At 40.2% G+C, this 20,008-nt stretch overlaps 1 protein-coding gene across 11 annotated transcripts in view; it reads right to left on the bottom strand.

Annotated features, from left to right (window-relative positions):
* Positions 1 to 20,008, bottom strand: part of PTPRT (protein tyrosine phosphatase receptor type T) — a 445,906-nt gene that overhangs the window by 323,443 nt on the left and 102,455 nt on the right. For all 11 annotated transcript variants that reach the window (XM_064391854.1, XM_064391853.1, XM_064391856.1 and 8 more), the window contains exon 2: positions 2,058 to 2,183. In XM_064391854.1, the coding sequence (XP_064247924.1) occupies positions 2,058 to 2,183 (126 nt within the window). The remainder of the gene's footprint in view (positions 1 to 2,057; positions 2,184 to 20,008) is intronic.

Genomic DNA, 20,008 nt, shown 5'->3' with positions numbered 1-20,008 from the left:
TATTTGGATAAACTATGTGATGTTCTGGGGTTGGCATGGGGTTATTTTTGTGTATATGGAGTGGTTTGTTTGGGGTTTTTTGGGTAGGTTTGTTGCTTTGGGGTTTTTTTAATCATGCCATTCCAGGCTGCTGCTTGTCTATTGCTGTTTAGGTTAGCTACTAGGAAAAATTTCTGTGTTGAAAGGGTTGTTTTGCACTGGAACGGCTGCCCAGGGAAGTGATGGAGTCACCATCCCTGGAAGCATTCATAAAATGAGATGTGGCATATATGGTCACAAAACACAGAGATGTGGGAGCAGGGTTTGGGGATGGGATAATGGTTGGAATCAATAACCTCGGAGATCTTTTCCAGCTCTGTGATTTCTGCTGACCCCTCCACGGTTCCAGGGTATTTCAGATGACAATACACCTCCATAAGGAGGCCAGGAAGAGTTTACTTTAACATTGGAGTTAACAAAGCATTGAACTCATCCAGTGGAAGCCATATAAACCTTCCCATTTGTTCCAGATTCTCAAATGCATCAAAACTGTGTAAATTCCTACTCCTTCTCTCTGGGATCAGCTAATTCAAAGATTTGCCATATCTCTCCAGCTTGGTCTTTACCAAGCACACAAAATAAGGACACAACAATGAATCAAAAGCTGAGGAGCCACAGAGATAAAATTGCCATCATTTAAAACACAAGAGCATCCAGAATCAAGAAATACACTCTTACAGGCAGGACCAAAAATCTGCAACTTCCACAATTAACTCCTTTGGGGATGCCACAGCCAAAACAAGTAGTACCAGGTGTGACATACTCTAAAGGCTCCTATTCTGAACAATTTACAATTATAAAATTATTTAAAACCCACAGAACTTAAACAGCTTTCAGTGCTGGAGGAAGCCCAGCCAGGCTGGTGTCTCCTGAGCTGGTTTTTACTGACAAGCACCCAGGAATGGGGTCTGGGCTGTCTGTCAGTGGCTGTGGCAGGGAGCTATTGCTGTCTCAGCTCTACACTGTGTCCTTCCAGGCAGCCAGCAATTACAAGTCTCTTATCCTAATAATTACAGGCATAAGAATAAGTCTTAAACAACATTATATTCTGTTCTTCCACGTAGTTCATGCTCTCATAGTGCAATGCACTAGCCCGAATGAATATTTCTTTTTTTAGCAGTGAAATCAAAGTCTTCACTGGCTGATGAAGTTTTTTTGCCACTGTGTGCCTGAAAGAGACCTGTATTGCTGTTTTAGGTGGCAACCAACATGGACAAAGTGGGATTTTCAGTGAACTTTAAAGTGTTTTCTTAAATCAAGTTCTTTTTCAATGTAAACAAAGCATTCCACAGCAATTTGAGGCTAGAGAATTCATTCTCATATAAAGCATCATGGTAACTTCCAATGGAAAACAAAACTTGGAAATTATCACCATTGTGAGCTCTGTTAAGAATATTCCAACTATCACATGGAAATCCACACTATACTCAGTACATATTAGTAAATTAGAAACTCTGATAACTCTCACTGCTGGAAATGTTTTTCCTGCATATGAAAATTCTCCTGTCTCAAGTTCCAGCCTAATTAAGCATTAGCTACCACAACTAATTCTCTAAAAACTTTCTCATCTTTCTCAAAATTGGAATTTAAAACCATCAGTTCAGAGCTAAATGGTAACTGCAGTGTCCAATATTTCCACACATTTTAAGACTTTGCTTCTGGCTTGACCAACATGAACCTCCCAAGATAACTCTCTCATCCAAAAACATGCCAAAAGCTGGCCGAACTTTAGAGTTTCATATCCAAAAACATTTTCTCTCTGCTAAATGAGAAACAAAATAAGAATAAAAAATGTGAAATAATTCTTCAAGGATATCCGGTGGCAAATATTGCAAAAAGCCACTTCACATCTATGAATTCCATTGCCAGAATATTTTGAACACAAAATTAACATTTTATTGCAGAGTAAAATCCTGCGCACTGTTGTGTGTATCTAGACCTAGCACACACATACACAGCAATAACATCTGATTCTCTCCAAGAATTGCATCTCATTGCTGATGAGGCTCCTCACTCACCAGTTGGGACAGCAGGATCCATTGTTGGCTTTTCCCAGGTGTTGATCTGCTCCCAGGTAAATCCATTGGTTCCCAAGGCGACGCTATAACCACAGTTACTGTAGTGCTCATCGAATGAACAACCACCTAAACCAAGAAAAATGAAAACATTTCTGGGTTAGTTTTCTCTCTTTGTGGTAGGCCATTTACTTAGATCTTTTGTACCCAAGCTTACACAGGAAATAAAAATAAATAAAACTAATTTAGTGAACATTGTTTTTCATGTAACTCCAAAGGTGATGTCCAAAAAATACCTTTGTACTTTCCATGTTTTATATTCACTGGAAGCCTTTGTTTTCTTTCCTCCACACCACTGTTTCTAAGATCAATCCCCTTTATTTCAACCTATTATTTTCAAGGACAATTCTACAGGATACCCCAATGCAGGAATATTTGCATGAACCTCCAAGATCCTTGTTAAAAAATCAGGAAAGGAAAGGAGAACGCAAATGACAAACAAGCACAGCATCACTGTTCCTACAACAAGACCTCACTTCTTTTTGCTTTTTAAGCCTTACTTAACCTGGCTTTAACCATCTCCTAAACTTAACAACACAAATTTCTGTGTAGTCCATGAACACACAGAGCTTCCTCCAAGTCTTTCAAATCAATACTTTTGAACATGGCCCTGTAGTTTCTGAACAAGAGAATGAGAAGCAGCAGATGTCAACTGGCATTCACACCTTCCAGACTGCTGACTGAAAGATCTTTACTGCAATTCCTGAAATACTTGGAAGAAGTTAACTCTCATAAATGCATTGGCAGCTGCCTGAACACCTGTGAATCAAAGGAAATCCAGGAACTGTAGAATGAAATGTTGCATTCAGTGCAGATCTTTGCAACTTGGGTCACACAGAAGAACAGAGATTGTTTATTCCCTAGGATGTTCCTACTCTGGTGTCCCTTATGCTCTCATGCACTCTTCACCTCCACCCAACCCAGCCTGCCAAAGTATTTCACCGCTGGATCCATTGGATCAGGGATCTGGGCAACTCAGTTTAGTCTTGAATCATGCCCAAGGTGTGTCTATAAAGATTTGGTTTTCTCTTAAGGAAGAAAGGATCACTGTCCTCTGCAGATCCCAGTACTCCAAAGGAACTGGGCACATGTAACTCTGCCAGCCAAACACCAATGGCTCCTGATGATGCCTCAGGTTTAGCTTTTATATTTTTCACACTCTGTGCTGCTTTAGTATGTAACTCTGAGCTTCATATCAGGGGATGGTGAGCTCTCTGCACAGAGCAGGGAGACAAAACAATTCCTGCTCTAGCTGGGCACCAAGGACAAATGATCCAAATCTCAGCCCAAGAGCACAAACAATGTGGGCTGAAGAGAGAAAAACAAGCAGGAGGGGACTGCATGGGCCGGGGCTGTGACTGGACAATGAACTCCAATGTGCAAATGGAGCAGAGCTGATCACAGTGACAGACCCCGTGACTGCTCGTGCATTTTGGGACTATTTTGGTTCATCTTGGGTGCAGCCCTGGCTGGGCTCTTGTGCTGCCCAAGGTGGATCCATTGAGGCCTTTTAATAAATCCCTACTTTAGCTCTGTCCAGACTCTGTTCTAGGTCAGCCTGCACAAGGCATCACTGACACCAACGAGAGCTGCAGAGATATTCCTGACTCCTCCCTCCTTCCCACAGCTGCACTCACACAATTAACACCTGGCACATCACTGACCTTTGGTTCCCGTGCAATAAAGGGCTACCCAACATTAAGACATTAAAGCCTTCTTTAATTTTCACTCATATTACCAAAGTCCAAACTTCATCTCAGTTCCTGTGGAGCTCCTCACAAATTACAAATATATTGATGTCATTAATATTTCTCAATTCCTTACTCCATTAAATGATTCTCTGTGCACTTCAACTGCAACTGGTTTTTTAAGTGGTTCTACAAAGCCTCACCAAGCATTTCTAGTCAAGTATATTCTAGGAAGGTTTGTTGGATAGAGTACCTGACACCACAAAATACTCTGTTGCTGAAAAAAGTTTAAAGAGATCAAGCTTGCCCTAAAAAATTTAAAATTGTATATATTACATCTTTTCATTTTAAATAGATCTGTTAATTGATTTTATGGTCCTTGAAAACTTGCCTGTTTCAGTAGCTTCTGCAAATATTTCTGAGTTGTCATGATTCTATAATTTTTAAATAACCCTTGCCTTTAAGTTGTCACATTTGTGAAGCCCTCCCAGCTGTCAAAACAAGTAGGATTACACCTAGACTGTTTCCCTAATATTTTTTTTAAAATTAATTTAGGTGAAAAAGTTCAAAATTACAATATTGAACAGGCTCATTTAAAAAAATCTAAGGGAAGATCCAGGCAGCCTGGACTGTGTGGGAGTGAGCAGTGAAAGTCATGTTCATACCAGCAAGCAGAACGAGAGGCAAAATCCAGTCCTGTGCTCTCAGCCTGCATGGGGCATTCTCATTTTGATAGATTCCCTTTAATTCAGACACAAACCATCCCCACCCCACTGCTCAGCACTCAGGGATGGGGCTGTCTGGGAGCTATTCCTGTGGAGGAATTGTAAACACGTTCTCAGCTCCAGCCCAACTCCTGGGCAAGGTCTCCTGTACACAGAGAAAATTGCACAGGAGCTGCTACAAAGTCCCAGAAGCAAAACAAGCAATACGTAGCAAATATGGAGCAGCAGTGCTCATTGAAGTGGGAATGTAATTGTCAATAGCCTGGCATAATCAGCTAAACAGGTGGTTTTATCCTCGCTGAGGAAGATGGAGTGTGAGGAGCTGAAAAAGGGACACTGAGAACTTGTGGAAATTAATTGGGAGCATCTGCTGATACAAGACAACACCTGAGGAAGCTTTAAAGTGCCTTGCCTGAAAGTCAAAGCTAACATTGTAGTACAGCTGAATAGGAAAGGAAGGATAAACCATGGAGAGCCTTAAAAGCAGCAGCAGCAAGACGCCTATGTTTCAGAGAAAGAAAAGGTTAGTGGAGAAACCTCCAAACACAGAGTGACAGGGCAATAAGCCAGAAGGATTAATTTACTAGAGGCAGCAGAATTGGAATGTGGAGGTGAATTTTCAGGAAATGAGGACAAGGAGAAAAAGCTGGAGTTGATTTTAAGGGCTCAGATGAACAGATTGCCTGTGTGAATCCTGGGTACCAAGAGGGGGGCAGGGCCCACCAGCTTCTTGCTCTGCTGTGTTCACTGAGAGCAGAATTAAAAATGAAATAAAGGCTCAGCTGTGAGCCAGAGCCACAGTGACTTGCGAGCCAAAAAGTCAACAGCTCCTCTCCTCACTGTTGCAGTGCATATTGTGTTATGGAACAGGAAAGAAACTTCAGAAAGTGACAGGAAAGTACTACAATATATCAGAACATCACAGATTTTGGGGTTACTTTAACAGTCACAGAGTCACAGAATGGTTTGGGTTGGAAGGGATCTGAAAGATCATCCAGTGCCACCCCTGCTATGGCAGGGACACCTTCCACTGTCCCAGGCTGCTCCAAGCCCTGTCCAGCCTGGCCTTGGGCACTGCCAGGGATCCAGGGGTACCCACTGCTTCTCTGGGCACCCTGTGCCAGAGCCTCACCCTCACAGTAAAAAATTCTTTCTTTATATCTAATCCTTGATAAAGCCACATAGCCACAGTGACTTGTGTTCATATTTGCCAAGCAAGGACATCAGTGGTGGCCTCGCTTTCTGCAGGAGTTGGCAGATGTGACATTGCAGCTTCCCTTCCAGGCAGCCAGGTTCAAAAAAATTGAAGAGATTTTAGGAGTTCACTAAAGTAGGAATAGTAACAAGCAGAAGTGTTGTTTTCACTGATGTCAGCATAAGCTTAATATTCAATATTTCCAAGGACACCCCACCTATACAGATACTTTTGTATGAGCTACACCCAAATATGATGGAACATAAAGACAGGAAGAGGTTAGATCCATCCCCCAAGAAAGTCATCCATAGCTGAAATCTAATTGCTTTCTGAGGGCTATTTATTAATCTTGAAAAAATAATCAAGTTAAAGGGAAAGGAAGACTGACCACTGGATGAATTTAGTTACCAGGTCTGCAAGTTATCATTTCAATCACATATCTCAGAGTAGCTTGAGGAAAATGACAACATTTACACAATCACCAAAACTGGGGTGCTGAGTCTTCATACATTGTCAGCAAGAATGAGGGTTTTTGGAAAAGGTTCTGGGATGTTTGGAGCCTTTTTCCTGCTTGGCTAAAAATTAAACAAATGGAGCAGTTGCTCAGTGGGGCCGACAAGGGAATGGAGATGGGTTTGATGGTGTTGGATAACACAGGTGACGTTAAACCCTTTTCACAAAATGAAATCTAAACAAGAAAGCTTTTCCCTTCCTGAAAAGGGTCATATTGAAGCAAATAATGGCTCACATAAGAAGGATAAAATATCCCTTGTTTTACACTGCGGGCTTGTAACAATGCCACTGCTCATCTGAGTGATGCTAATTAATCTTGAGCAGACCTATCATCAGTGACTGAGACTTGCCCCTGGATTATATGTAAACCAGCCTTGCATAAATTGAATGGCTCCTTTGAATATATAATTGAATTTGCAGAAGTGTGCGCCAGGGGGGTGTTTAAATAAGTGCACAAATATGATAAAAAGAACTTCACGCCATAATATCTAATTCAGTAAGCAAAAATAATGGCAGGGCACATTCCAATTAGTGTTTGATTTATTTATTTTAACAAATCCAATTAGTTGAATGTTTTATAAAGTCATCCAATGTCAAACTCTCACAGACTCACCAGATAAAAAACACAATACTTCTAAAAGGGGATAAAGAAACACAGTGATGTGAGAAGCCTCATTGGTTATCCTGTGGTTCTAAACACACACAGGAAACAGAGCAGCAGATAGAATTTGATCAGGCATTTACAGCAATCCCAAAGTGCAAAAGGGATAGAGACAATGAGAACATCAGTCTCATGGATCCACTCCACCATTCCTCCAAAAAGAAGTAGTAACTTCTCTCATTTACTAAAAAAAATCCAAAACAAAACAAATAAAAACAATTACCCCCAAACAGCAACAAAATGGGCAAAAGTTAAGAAAGCATGAACACTTTAGTAAACATCCCTTTTGAAACTTTCATGAGAGCTAAGATTTAGTTTATCAATTTTTGTCTTAAACCCACAAAATGCAAAGCAAGTAAAGGAAGAAACAAATGCTGTTAGGATGAGGCAGTGCTTATGAACTATAAAACTCTACAAATTAAACCACCACTGTTTCTGAACATTCATTCTCATCCCTTTCAGAGACATTCTTGTATACCAGGGCTGGAAAAGATGCATTTGGCTCATTAAAGTAACTCCTAGTGTGGGATTTATTGTATAAAAATCCATTTGTAACTTATTTTTCAGACTGTAGAATTCATATAGCAAATTCCCAAGAAATCTTATTGTGTATTCTTCTGGAAGTGGGAGAGAATGAAGAATGAAAAGCTTGTGCTGAGTTGCTTTAAGATGGGATAAATCAAGGAATATTGGAATTTCCTCACTCAGGAAGAGCAGTAAGTCCTTGATGTGCTTTCTAGTCCTTCCAGAAACATGAAGACAGAAGACATCAGACAAACGCACATCAATCTGCTCTTGCAGCTGGCCAATTTCAATGAGTACTTTATTATCTTAACCAAATGTTTGTTCTATAACCACAGATTTTCAAAGAACAGGTTTCTGCAGAGAAAAAAGAGTTATCTTGACTGAGTCAAAGGGCACCATCTATTCAGGGTGTATTTAAACTCAGACTCTACAAGGGAGACAAAGATGCTCTGACTCCTCAAACTACAGGGAAAGCTTTGATCATTTTTTATGCCTCATTAGCTAACAGGATTCACACCAGGAGAAACTGGGAATAGATTCTCCAGTGTGTAAGAAAGAATAAACTCTGAAGTAAAGCGTTCATAACTTCTTTTTCTGATGTCAGCTCTTTAAGAACTGGGCTCAGACCTTGCACAGATTCAGGTGAATCATTCAGCCATTAAACACAACTCCCAGGCTGCTGGTGCTCACAGAAGTGCTTCTCTGGAGGCATCCAGATGTTTGGGGTTCAGAAACAACCACCAGTGATTTCTCTAATACATCCCACCTGGTGTGGCTTCTGCTGCAAGTGTCAGTCCCCATGGCTGAGGAGTGATTCACCTACCACAAGACAGTTCTGTTCCTTGTCTTGACATCTCACTCTTGACATAGTCTTGCTAAATTTACGTGTAAGCAGAGCCAGTTTTATCTCTGCTCTGGAAGGTGTCAGTTTTCTGAGATACCAGTAACAATTGTCTGGCCAACTTGAAGCATTTTTGTTAGAGATGACTACATTTCATTCTTTTTGCCTGTTCTGTGCCCTGGCAATCCAGATTACAGGGAAAGCATGCAGAAAGCTTGTCTTTATTTTTAAAAAAAGCAATGAAGATTATTTATCTTTAGAATTAAAATAAATATGTATAGGGTTTGGGGTTTTTTTCCACTAAATCAATGTAATCCTTGAAAATCCTGAATACAGTTTATAAAAGCTGTCCTTGATTCAAAACTGGAATTATGATTCCAAATTCTATCAAGCCATTAAGAAACACACTCATATTATCAGCATATATTTACACATTTTCTAAGTCTTTTTCCACTTATACACCCTGTGACCTTGCTGTCTTTGCAGGTCCAGTGTTACCTATCTATTCCCACACATTTTGAAGCAGCTCTGAGCAGAGTTTCCATGCACACATATCCCCCATGCACGGATAAAATCAATAGTTGGATGTTCCTTGCATAGGAACCTTGCTACATTCAAAATATTGCTTAAGGGACGACATGTGGTGTCCATGAGGAGCATCACCAGTAACAGACAGGTGAAGCTTTGTCACATGAACACCTCAAGTGCCCTCCCATAATAACAAGTTTTTCTCCCAGCACTTCCCTGCAGAAGTGTTGGTCCCAAACGTGCAGCAGAGCCCGACAGAGTTTATCAGTTCTGCTCCTAATCCCAATGGAGCAGAGCAAGCCTCGTGGATCCTGACATTCATGGAATGAGTGTTTAAGCTCCATGCCCTGAACTTGTCAGTTTAAGCTGAGTTCTCTTCCTTAAATTCATCATTACAGGTTTCGCTTTGCTGAATTTTCCCTCTGTGTCTCATCACTGAGCCCCAGACCTGCTCAAACACTCATTACTAATTCTGTACTTCATAATCCACCACGGATCAGTGAAACTACTTTGAAGTATCCCAGGACTAAAACTAACACTAAATGTCATTTGTTTCAATTTATATGTCCAAATCAAGGATGACTCATCTAACTTGCCTTGCAAAAATGTATGTCCTTTATTTAATGCCAGGAATACATTTTTGCTACTGACAGCTGAGCTGTCACTATTTCAATAGCTCAATATTAACATTTTATTGCCTTAAGCATAAGTTAATATTAGAGATCTGTACATATCTCTAATCTGATTGAATTATTTTTTTCCAAGCTGCTAAAAAATTCAGTTAATACCCTGCACCTTTTCAGAGAACCCCAACTTTCCAAATTTAGTTCCAGTCTGCTGCATCACACCAAGATTTATGCTAAGAATGTTCAGACTTGCCTGTTCCGAGGAAATGAAACTTGTAAAATTAACACAGGTTATCAAACCCATAAAAGATTCTTAAACAGACATTCCCCACCAATTTTCTCAAGATTCTAACTAATAATCTTTCAGTCTATAAATGTAATGGCTTACCACCATTGAAAAAGACTCCTGCTTTAGTCATAGTAAGACAGAATGAAGAGTTCCTTTTAGAAACACAGATTTGTAGCACACACTTGCTGCTATTTTTGTAGGCTAAATATATAAAAAAGGGCTTACTTTGCTTCAATTCATTTCTCAACTCACAAGACATTTTTTTCCTAAATTAATCCTGTTTTGTGTTCCAAAAATTCACCTTAAATTGTTAGCCATGACTGTTGAAGATGTGCTTAGTTATATTTGTCAGTAAAAACTATCTGTAGGTGTTCATTGTTTCTTAAAAAAAAAAAAGGAACATTGCTTTTCTTTTGTTCCAGTATCTGAAAATTCTTATGGCTAATTATTCAGTAGATCCTAACAGACTTATCCAACATTGTATTTATAGTGCATTTCCACTAAATTCTACCTCAGCTGCTACACGGGAGCGTTGATCAGTCAGAGCTTGCTTCATTCCAGCATTTTATCTGTCACATGGATAGCTGTTCAAGCTGCACACTTAAATTACACCCTTCTTTTACTCTACAAGGCAGAAAAACCTGTCTGGAAGTAGCTGTTTCTCACTTATTTTATATTCCATTAGCAAGCCTCTCATTCTCAATAAGCTTTTATACAAACTTCAAATTAATGTGTTTGAACTTCAAGCAAGAAGCAGCCGTTGAGTGACTCACATTATCTTTGGTGATGAATAAAATATTGTCTCAACAGACACCATTTCAGGAATTCCAACAGCAACTACAAAACCTCCAGTCTTTCTCCTTTTCCTGTTCTGCTGTTTTGGAGGAAGATCTCCTTCCAACAGAGATGTTCCATTGGAAGTTCATGGTCATAAAACACAAGGATTAGTTTAAATAAGGGTAAGAAGTCTGATTTCTTGCCACACCACCAAATACAGAATAGAATTAAACACAATCTGGTTGCCATCAAATATAACTAGAACAGACATACCCTTTTCAGAGAAGAATTTAAGTTTTTATTGGACTGGCATTTTTATAATCATTCCATTAACTTCCCAAATGAGGCCAAGGGAAGTAAATTAACTCAGTGCTGAACTTCCAAAATGCATCTTACTTCTACACTCACAGAAAACTACCCACAGTCTTCATGAGGACAGAAATGTCCATGTGCACACATACACACACATATCCCATCTGTATTCTAAACAGCTCCAAAAAGAACTATCAGTAGTTCAAATGTTTTCCTGGAGAAGATTCTAATGAAGTAGGTTGGTTCTTGATGAACAATACTGGTATTTTGTTTAAATAGCTTCTGAACATGTGCAATTAAAGATGCAGCACTGTGCAGGACTCCAAAAGGTCCTTGATATTTGAGCTACCATGCTTGACAAGTATTAGCTCAACTCACCCTGGTTAAATATCAGATTTAGATAAAAGGACAGCTATCATCTGTTATTGAGTATCAGCAAATAAAATCTAATTGGCTAATAATACAGTGGTAATAGCTTGCAATAAGTCTTGTCACTGATATATCATGCTAAATTTAATAACTGTTATTGGAAGCTACTCCCAGAGAATGGCTGTATAAATAACTTTTACTGAGTTCTAACAATTCCTATAGCTCCAACTTTATACTTATCTCAGATCAAGGTTATCTCTTCCAAATGCCCTTTCACTTGTTGCTGACAGTTACTGGTTCAAATTACAGTTAAAGTGCAATGTCAAGGATATTTAAAGACATGTATTTTAAATTGTTTTCAGTCAAACCATGATCTTCATTCAATGTGTCAGGAGCAAGTCAGCCCCAGAAGTGACAGTGGCTCTCCAGCTGCTCTGCTTCCAGCTGCCCTGGAGTCAGACTGGGAACAGGAGGGCAAATCCCGGACTCTCTAAGAGTCTTGTAAACTTCCATCAGCTGACTGATGGTTGAGGCACTGACAGTCAGCTGCAGATTTGAATTTCAGTAATTTTTTACCTGACATTTAATTGGTTTTTCAGTTTATTTATTCTGCATTTTTTATCCACATTTTCTCCCTTGGTGTACCAGTGCACTGCAATACCCAGGATGCTGTTCAGAATCCCAGTGCAGTGGGGCAAACACCAAGCCTTGGAAGCCCCTCTCTCCTCTGCAGCACACTGGAAACAGTGTGAGAAAAAAAGATTTGCTTGCTTTTATCCTCCAGCCTCCTCTGTGTAAATTCATTGCCCAAAGAGAAAAACACAGAGTAAATACGTGCCAGGAATAAATAGGTCTCTGCCTAACAGCACTTGTGAGTTCTTGAAAATATACAGAGCTCCTCTTCTGTTTAACCAAATTTCCTACTACTACATAAGCATATGTGCAAAGTGCCTCTCCAATTACAGCCATGAATCTTCCTCTCACAGTCCCTGACCCAGAATGTGCATTTAGCAGAGCTGCAGCATTCCAAACTCTGCATTAATGAAGGGAAGCATGGCAATGAGGAGAAAGTCCAGAGTAACTTCAGCACAAGCGTAGTTATCTCTACAGACAGCTCAGGTTTTGTTAAGGGGCCCCCCTGGGTGTTGTCCTGTCACATCCTTGGCCACCTGCAGCCAGTGACAAGTCACAGTGGGCTCAAAAATGGCCCATCAGCCACGTGCTGCTGAAGGAGTCCCCATGAGGCACTCCAGTCTCCAACCACTGATGGGGAGCAATGATTTGTTAATAACAGGGTGTGAACAGCTCAGTATCTGCTGAGGTTCTTGATTTTAGAGGAATTCCAAACTTTAAAATGGACAAAATTTCAACATCTTCTTTTCACTCTGCACTTTACTTTGGAACAGTTTCAGGCAGTTAACTATCCCAGTTATACAAAAGCAGGTTGGTAATGAACATAGAGAAAAATATTCCTATTCCATCATCTAAGGCCTTATTCTTGTCTTTGCTATAGATAACCTCCAGTTTAAGGCTGAAACTTAGAATAATACATTTCCAGGGGAAAATGTTTTTCAAGACAGATTTTCTGAACTCCACAGCTCTTATTCCTTTTAAGCAGCATCAAGTCTGAACTCTGCTGGGAAGCATTAAATCCTTAAAACATTTCTTTCTGAGACTTGAAAGGCACAAGGTGAAAGAATCCAAAAGCAATCACTTCTCGGTATAATGAATGACCAGCTTGGAATAAGAAGCCCTTTTCTGTCACATGGACCATGGTTTCAGTCAGCTTTTAATCCCTGGTCCATTGAGACACGTGAACCAAGTGCTCTGAGCTTTTTATCCCAACCTCCCAACCTCAGCAGCCCTTGGTGGTGCAGTCGGGATGGACATGAAGCAGAGATGGCCCAGTGAAGGGCAGATTCTAAAAATCTAAATTTGAAACAAGCTTTAAAGCTGTTTCACTGACAGTACATCAATATTTCCTTTCAGGAATTTTGGAGGATTTTGTAAAACCTGTGTAAAACCCCACACTTTTGGTAGTACTGCAGACAAACTTTATTGCTGTTCTTACATTGAAATAGTCAAAGTTCATAAGTGCTATTCAGATGCACAAAAAGCTCCTTTACCGGATATTTACATCTGGAAATAAGGTCTTACCAGCAATTTAAGAAGATAATTGTCTTTGCTTTAAAGACTTCTCTTTACACTTAAAACTGAATAACGCCATCTCCAGAAATAAGACAAATACCTTGTGCATGATATTGCTTTATCCAGCTCCTCGCCAAGCCCTATAAAGCACCTTTCCATTTGCTTTTGGTAGATGAAAGGCTATTTGTGAGTATAGCTGCATACAGTATTTAACAGTCCAGGAAACTCCATTAAAATGTAATGCATTCCCAGAGTCCCAGGTGAAAGTGCAGCTACTCAGAAGCAAAGATTTTTAATAAGTGTCCTCCTCAAGATTTCAGCTCCAGAGCTTAACTAAGTATAAAATTTCTAATAAATTCATTGTCCATTTTTATACAAGTCATTTAAATTTTAAGATGTGTGTGAGAATCTGATTTATTAAATATATGATTCTTCAAAAGATTATGATCATGACATTAAGTCATTCAGAAATTAGATTCAGTTTCTGATCAACTGGATTGGTATTAAATATACTTATCCAATTATAACCAGAGTGCAATTACACTGATACTTGAGCTAACTGCACATTAAGCATTGCAGCCAAAAATGTAAGAGAGATGGAGTGAAAGAATGTTTGAAAGCACATTTTTAAAATAAAGGAGAAGAGATTCTGATTAGAATTTAAGAGGAAATTCTTTTCTCAGCTGGCCGGAGGCACAGGGTGCCCAGAGAAGCTGTGGCTGACCCTGGATCCCTGAAAATGTCCAAGGCCAGGTTGGATGGGGCTTGGAGCAACCTGGAAAAGTGGAAGGTGTCTCTGCCCTCCTAATTAAGATCCCTTCTGACCCAAACTGTTCCATGGTCCTATGACTTTGGTTTTGCCCTATGGCCTCTCTGTTGATCTTTATTCATTGTGCTAAGGCTTGTACCTGAAAGGCTAAAGTAAGATAAAAACAATAATAAAATAAGCTAATCAGGCATCTCCTTTTGTTATCTGTGCACTTTGTAGCCTATTGTGACAATCATGGCATCAAACCACCATTTTTTTTACCCCAGAGTCCTCTCACAATCCCCTCACAAACTTGTGACTCGCAAAGGGAAGGACCACAGGGGACTCCACAGAGTCAGCTTAAAACCAGAACAGCTGCATCAGGTCAGACAGGGGTTCCTTGGAAACACTCATGAACAGGATAAGCACACACTGAATCTTCCTCAAAACCCGTTCCCAGCCTTGAACACCTTCCCACCTTCCACATAGTGCTGGCACTGCCCAGGCTCCCCAGGGAATGGGCACGGCCCCGAGGCTGCCAGAGCTCCAGGAGAGTTTGAACACCACTCCCAGGGGTACCCAGGGTGGGCTTGTTGGGGGGTCTGTGCAGGGATGGGGCTGGGCTGGGTGATCCTGGGGGTCCCTCCAGCTCAGGATATTCCCTGATTCCATGGACAAGCTTCACTGATACTCACACATTCAGGATCTCTGTGCACTTCTGGAATTTATAAACTCCCAGGATAACTTTGACACCTCTGCCACAACCTGACACCTGGCTGTCACTTTCAGGGGTTCAGATGGAAACAGAGGGGACAGGGGTGCTTGTGCCAGGACTGGCATGGGACAGTGACACTGCAGAGAGAGCATCTGCCATGTGCTGAACCAACACCCCAGGGAGGAGACAGGGACTGCAGGATATTGTTTTTCCATGGAAATGACTGTGCCTGGCAGGCTGTACCCAGGAGGCACAACTGTTTTCCATCACATTTTCACTTCATACAAGACAGACTTCTCACCAGACTATCAATATCAGCTTTGCTTTCTTTGTTTTCTTTTTTTTTTTTTTTTTTAATTCTAAAGTACTGTCTCACAGGGAGGAAATAATTGTGATACTTGACTATACTGCAGCCTTTCTAGCAGTTTAAGACTATTTTAAGATTAGATAATTAAGATAAACTTGATGATGAAGTCCCAGCTGGAATAAAGATGTTGTTTATCTGAAAACACTCATCTGTGGCAAAAACTAATAGAATTTCCCAGAACAGAGACTATAATTAATATGGATTTTTTTTTAAAGCATTATTTAACCAGCAGATATAATTTTATTAACACAGAGACTAAAACAAATCCAAGTGAGTGGACACAGTTTCAGATATAAAGATTATACCAGAGTTGTGTAAGTCAGGTTTTGGTTTAATGTTCTCTTTCCTTGGAGGTGGAGATGACACAACCACTGATCATCTTCATCCAGCTGCAGGACAAGTGTGACAGAGACTTTCTGAACACACTTGACTTGAATCCCAGTCACAGCACCAGCTTTGCAAGCAGTTACACTGACCCCTTTCCTCACACAAGAGCTCAGAGCCAGCTGTGCTGGGAGACTCCTCACCTACCCACAGCTAATTGCCACAACAATTCTGTAGTGGAGGAACGACCACAAACATGGGATTCGATGGCACTCCAAGCTGAAAACAAGGAAATGAGCTATTAAAAAGTGACCTCTTTCCCCAGCACTGACAGCAGCCGCTGGGAACACTGAACTCGTGGTGACAGCACAGGCTGGGTGCCTTGAGTCAAAATTACAACAGTTATTAGCAGATTCTCAGCTAAATTATCTGATTTTATTTTTTAATCTACATTGAATGATGGAGGCAATAATGAGGCGTCCTCAAGAGAAAAAGCACCAATGACACAAAATATTATTTTCTTGCCAATGTCATCAAGGCTTTCTTGGGATGGCTGGAAGACACCGTGGTGAGGACAGAAGTGAAACATTGTTTATTGCTATTTAGGAAAAGAAAATTATTTCGTTCTGGAAGAGTTTTGATGCCAATTTTGCATCAGCAGTTTGTGAGACCATAGTTTCACTGTAGCAGATGTTTGATTGTTCTTGAGTGAAGTTCCCACAGTACAGCAATCTCACCCACACCACACAGTCTGAGGGTAGTGCTAAGGCAGGTTCCAACCACTGCCTCCTGTTCCTGCATACTCTGTTATTTATTCTTTGGAGCTAGAAGTCCTGTGATGGCATTGCTGGCTCCTCACAGCCAGTGAAGTCCTGCTGAATTAATTCTCTTTCCAACCTGGAGTGGCTGGAGCATTCCATGCTTTCCTTCACTGCACCTCCCAGGGTCTGTTTTGCTGGATTAAGGAAGCTAAACACTCCAGCCTCCCCATGGCAAAAATTCTCAATTATGCCACATGTCCTTATAGCCCTTCTTTACATCTGTGATATGCTGGATTAATTTCTCCTCTGAAGGAGTAGCTGTGCTGTCCAGATGGAATCACCTTTTAAAGAGAAAATAATTGCTGATCTATTGAACATATTCCTGTTTTGCCATCTTGCCTTACACAAAGACATTCTCTGCAGAAGCACATCTCAGACCCATCTCAATCTCCTGGTTTTAATGCTCCAACAGCTTCTTGTCACTTCCAACTGATTTCAAATCTTAAACCAAAAAAACTAATGAGTCATGAGATGCATGACCTTGCATTCTGTAATGCTAAATTACATCCCATTTTTTTTTATGTCATCACATTTCAAAATCCTAATTCCTCCTGTCTGATAATTTTATCCTTCTCCAGCTGTGTGTAAGGGACTACCTATAAGAGCACATTCCTATTTTATGTTCAGAGCAGCAGTGAAATTAAGATTTCAAAAATTATCATTTAACCTCAGTGAGGATTCCTCCAGCCTGGTCCAGTAGAAAAGTATAAAAAAAAGCTTACAATGCCAGGGTAGTCCTAGATTCACACATTCAGCTTATTTGTCTGTAGCAATGCTATTAAACTTGAGTTAAATGTATTACACTATGTCTTCCAAACCAGTCACAGAGTCCTGGAATGGTGTGGGTTGGAAGGAACCTTAAATCTCATCTTTAAAGGGCAGGGACACCTTCCACTAAACCAGGCTGCCCATCCCTAGCCACTGCATTTCAAGCGCACAAATAATCTTTTGGTATCATCCAGGTAAACAGTGCATCCATGTACCAACTCCCTTGCAAACTCTGTCTCTTAGGATCTATGTTAGTATTTCCAAAACCCCACCCTTTAATTTAAACCTTTCCAGCTTTAGCAATCAACATGAAAAGATTCAGTAACACATAAAAGAATTTATACCCTGTTGGACCAATCCTCCATGATTCAATTCCACATTTTACAGCACTTAAAGTGTCAATTATGTGATTTAATATCTTAGATAAAGTCAGTGGGCTAACATGCTGGTACTAATTAAGCAGAGCAATTATAAAATAGAACCTGACTTCCAGTCCTGGCAAATTGAGAGTGTTTCACAGGTGAGAAGGTGAAAATGAGAAACACAAAAACAAGGAGTTGCTCTAAAACCTTTCATTTAACAAGCTCCACTTGACTTCCCCAAACTTGCCATTATTGTTTTGATACGATTTTGAATGAACTAGAGCCAGTAACTCACAAGTACCTTTACTAGTTGCTACAAAGTTAGATTTTTGCCTTATTGAATTTTGGGAGAATTCCAAAATAGTGCTGCAACACACACTGAGCAGAAATGCTGGTTCTTACCCCGACTTTGCAAGTTTAATTTTTATATACATATATCAAGTATATTCATATAGAGACCTAGTGAAAGATCCTATTGTCTTTCTGCTGCCACATTCAGGGAGTTGATCTGCATGAAACCTGGCACCAACAACCTTGCTAGTGCAAAAAATCTGTGTACAAACATGTGTACAACAGGTAACTCACTGAGGACAGCAGCTGAAAGTGCTTGGTCAGGAAAGAAGCCCTGGAAACTTGAAAGCATTAGGTCTGTCCCTTTTTTATAGAACAATGAGTTGGTGCTATACAATCTTTGAAATATGATCAAAAAGGCTGTTAAAGCACAGAAACATAACTCAAGTCCTTTTTAAGGTGATTTTGATGAACCCCAGTAGACCGGAGTACCATAAAGCTTATTACTAATTGAACAGGGATGTGGCAATGAGGAGTATAATTTATGCACCATGACGGTTTCCCTCTGCTGGTGCCCAGTGCATTTATATTGGAGTGAAAGAGATGTCGCCCACAGCAACAAACTTAAAATTTCCTGACAGAATGCTCAGATTAAAAAAAAAAAAAAGGAAAAAAACCCAGACAAAACCAAATAAAATAAAAATAAAAAAATAGAAGAAACAAAAAACCCCACTAACAACAACAAAAAACACCCACCCCGCCCATCATTTTGTAATACCTTTACTCATTCTCAAAAAGTAGAGATTTGAACACATGAAAATCATAGAAACACAGAGTGGTTTGGGTTGGAAAGGACCTTAAAGCCTCTCCAGCCCCTCCCCTGCCATGGCAGGGACACCTTCCACTCTCCCAGCATGCTGCAACCCCGTCCAACCTGGCCTGGGACACTTCCAGGGATCCAGGGGCAGCCACAGCTGCTCTGAACAGATACATTCCCTGTCTACCAGGGAATTTAGTTTATTTAAAATATTGTTTGATTTTTCAGTTAACTCAGCAAATTTCTAGACTCCTACGAAGGTCACATTATTCTATCCACTAATCCATGATTTTCTACAGCAGCTTAAAAAAAGCCTTTACTTGTTTCCAGTGAGCTTTGTGTACTTCATGTACTCCAACAGGAAAAAGTTTCTAGGAAATACAGGAAGGAGTTTACTGAATGACTCTTTTTTTTACATTTTTAAATTATTATTAAGTTTTTAAACTGTGTTCCTTTTCTATGTGACTTTTAAAAACCCATGATCTGCCTGAAACCCTACACACCACAGGCACATAAAGAGACTTCATTAAACTATAATATTCTTATTTTAATCGTTAAATTATTAAATTTACTGCCACTCAATACTGGCATTTTGAGGCAATTATAAAGTGTTTTCTAAGAGTTTTAAATCTTTTTTGCTAAGATATCAATCACAGGCCTTTCCTAAAAATGTGCCCTGGAATGGATATTCATCCTTTTTCCTTATGCCAGAGGTGAAAACTATATACCCAGCTGAATATGCAATTTCCCATTACTTGTATTATCATAGCACCCCAGAGACCTGAGTGAGGGCCAGAATGTGATCAAATGCAGGTTATTGAGCTAAATCCTTCACTTCTTTGGGATCTCTATTACACTCCCTGCTCTGGAGCCCATAGTAATGATCCCCTGGCTGGATGAGATGCTGGCAGTGTGCTGGGGTTTAGGATTAATGCAAGGACTTTAGGATTAATGCAAGGAGTCCAAGATTTGCTGCAAACACTGATTTACCTGCTGAAACTCTGCTTTGCTGTGTCTGAGCAAAAGGCCACTGCCAGCAATCCTTGGGAGAGGGGGACTCTTTGGAGGGGAAAGCTGAAGGATTATAAACCATCTAACGTTTGCTGTAATTTGTTTCCTAAAGCACAGTTTAGAAGCTGCACTGCCCAATAACAATACCCAAGGCATTTGAAAATAACTTTGCTTTCTTTTTTGGGTTACATCCTTGTGCTGGAGACACAGGAAAAAGATCTCTGGGAATCAGACATTGTGTACACATGCCAGAGCACCTCTTTGCTGCAGTTCCAACCCAATACACAAGATTTAGGTTGTTAGGATACATTCAGGGGCTAATCCATACACTGCTTTTAACAGCCTGGTACCTTAATTCCCCATTTGAGAATCCCCTAAGTTTACACAAACTACTTCCTAGGCAAGTAAAGAAGCAGTTGGCATCAATTCACCCAATTCTGAGTTGCCTGCTCACCAGCAAGCTAGTCCCATTC

Source organism: Passer domesticus, chromosome 16 (genome assembly GCF_036417665.1).
Source record: "Passer domesticus isolate bPasDom1 chromosome 16, bPasDom1.hap1, whole genome shotgun sequence".
NCBI classification, from domain to species: Eukaryota; Metazoa; Chordata; class Aves; order Passeriformes; family Passeridae; genus Passer; species Passer domesticus.
The sequence above is the reverse complement of the archived record's forward strand: the minus strand, read 5'-3'. Positions and strand labels throughout refer to the sequence as shown.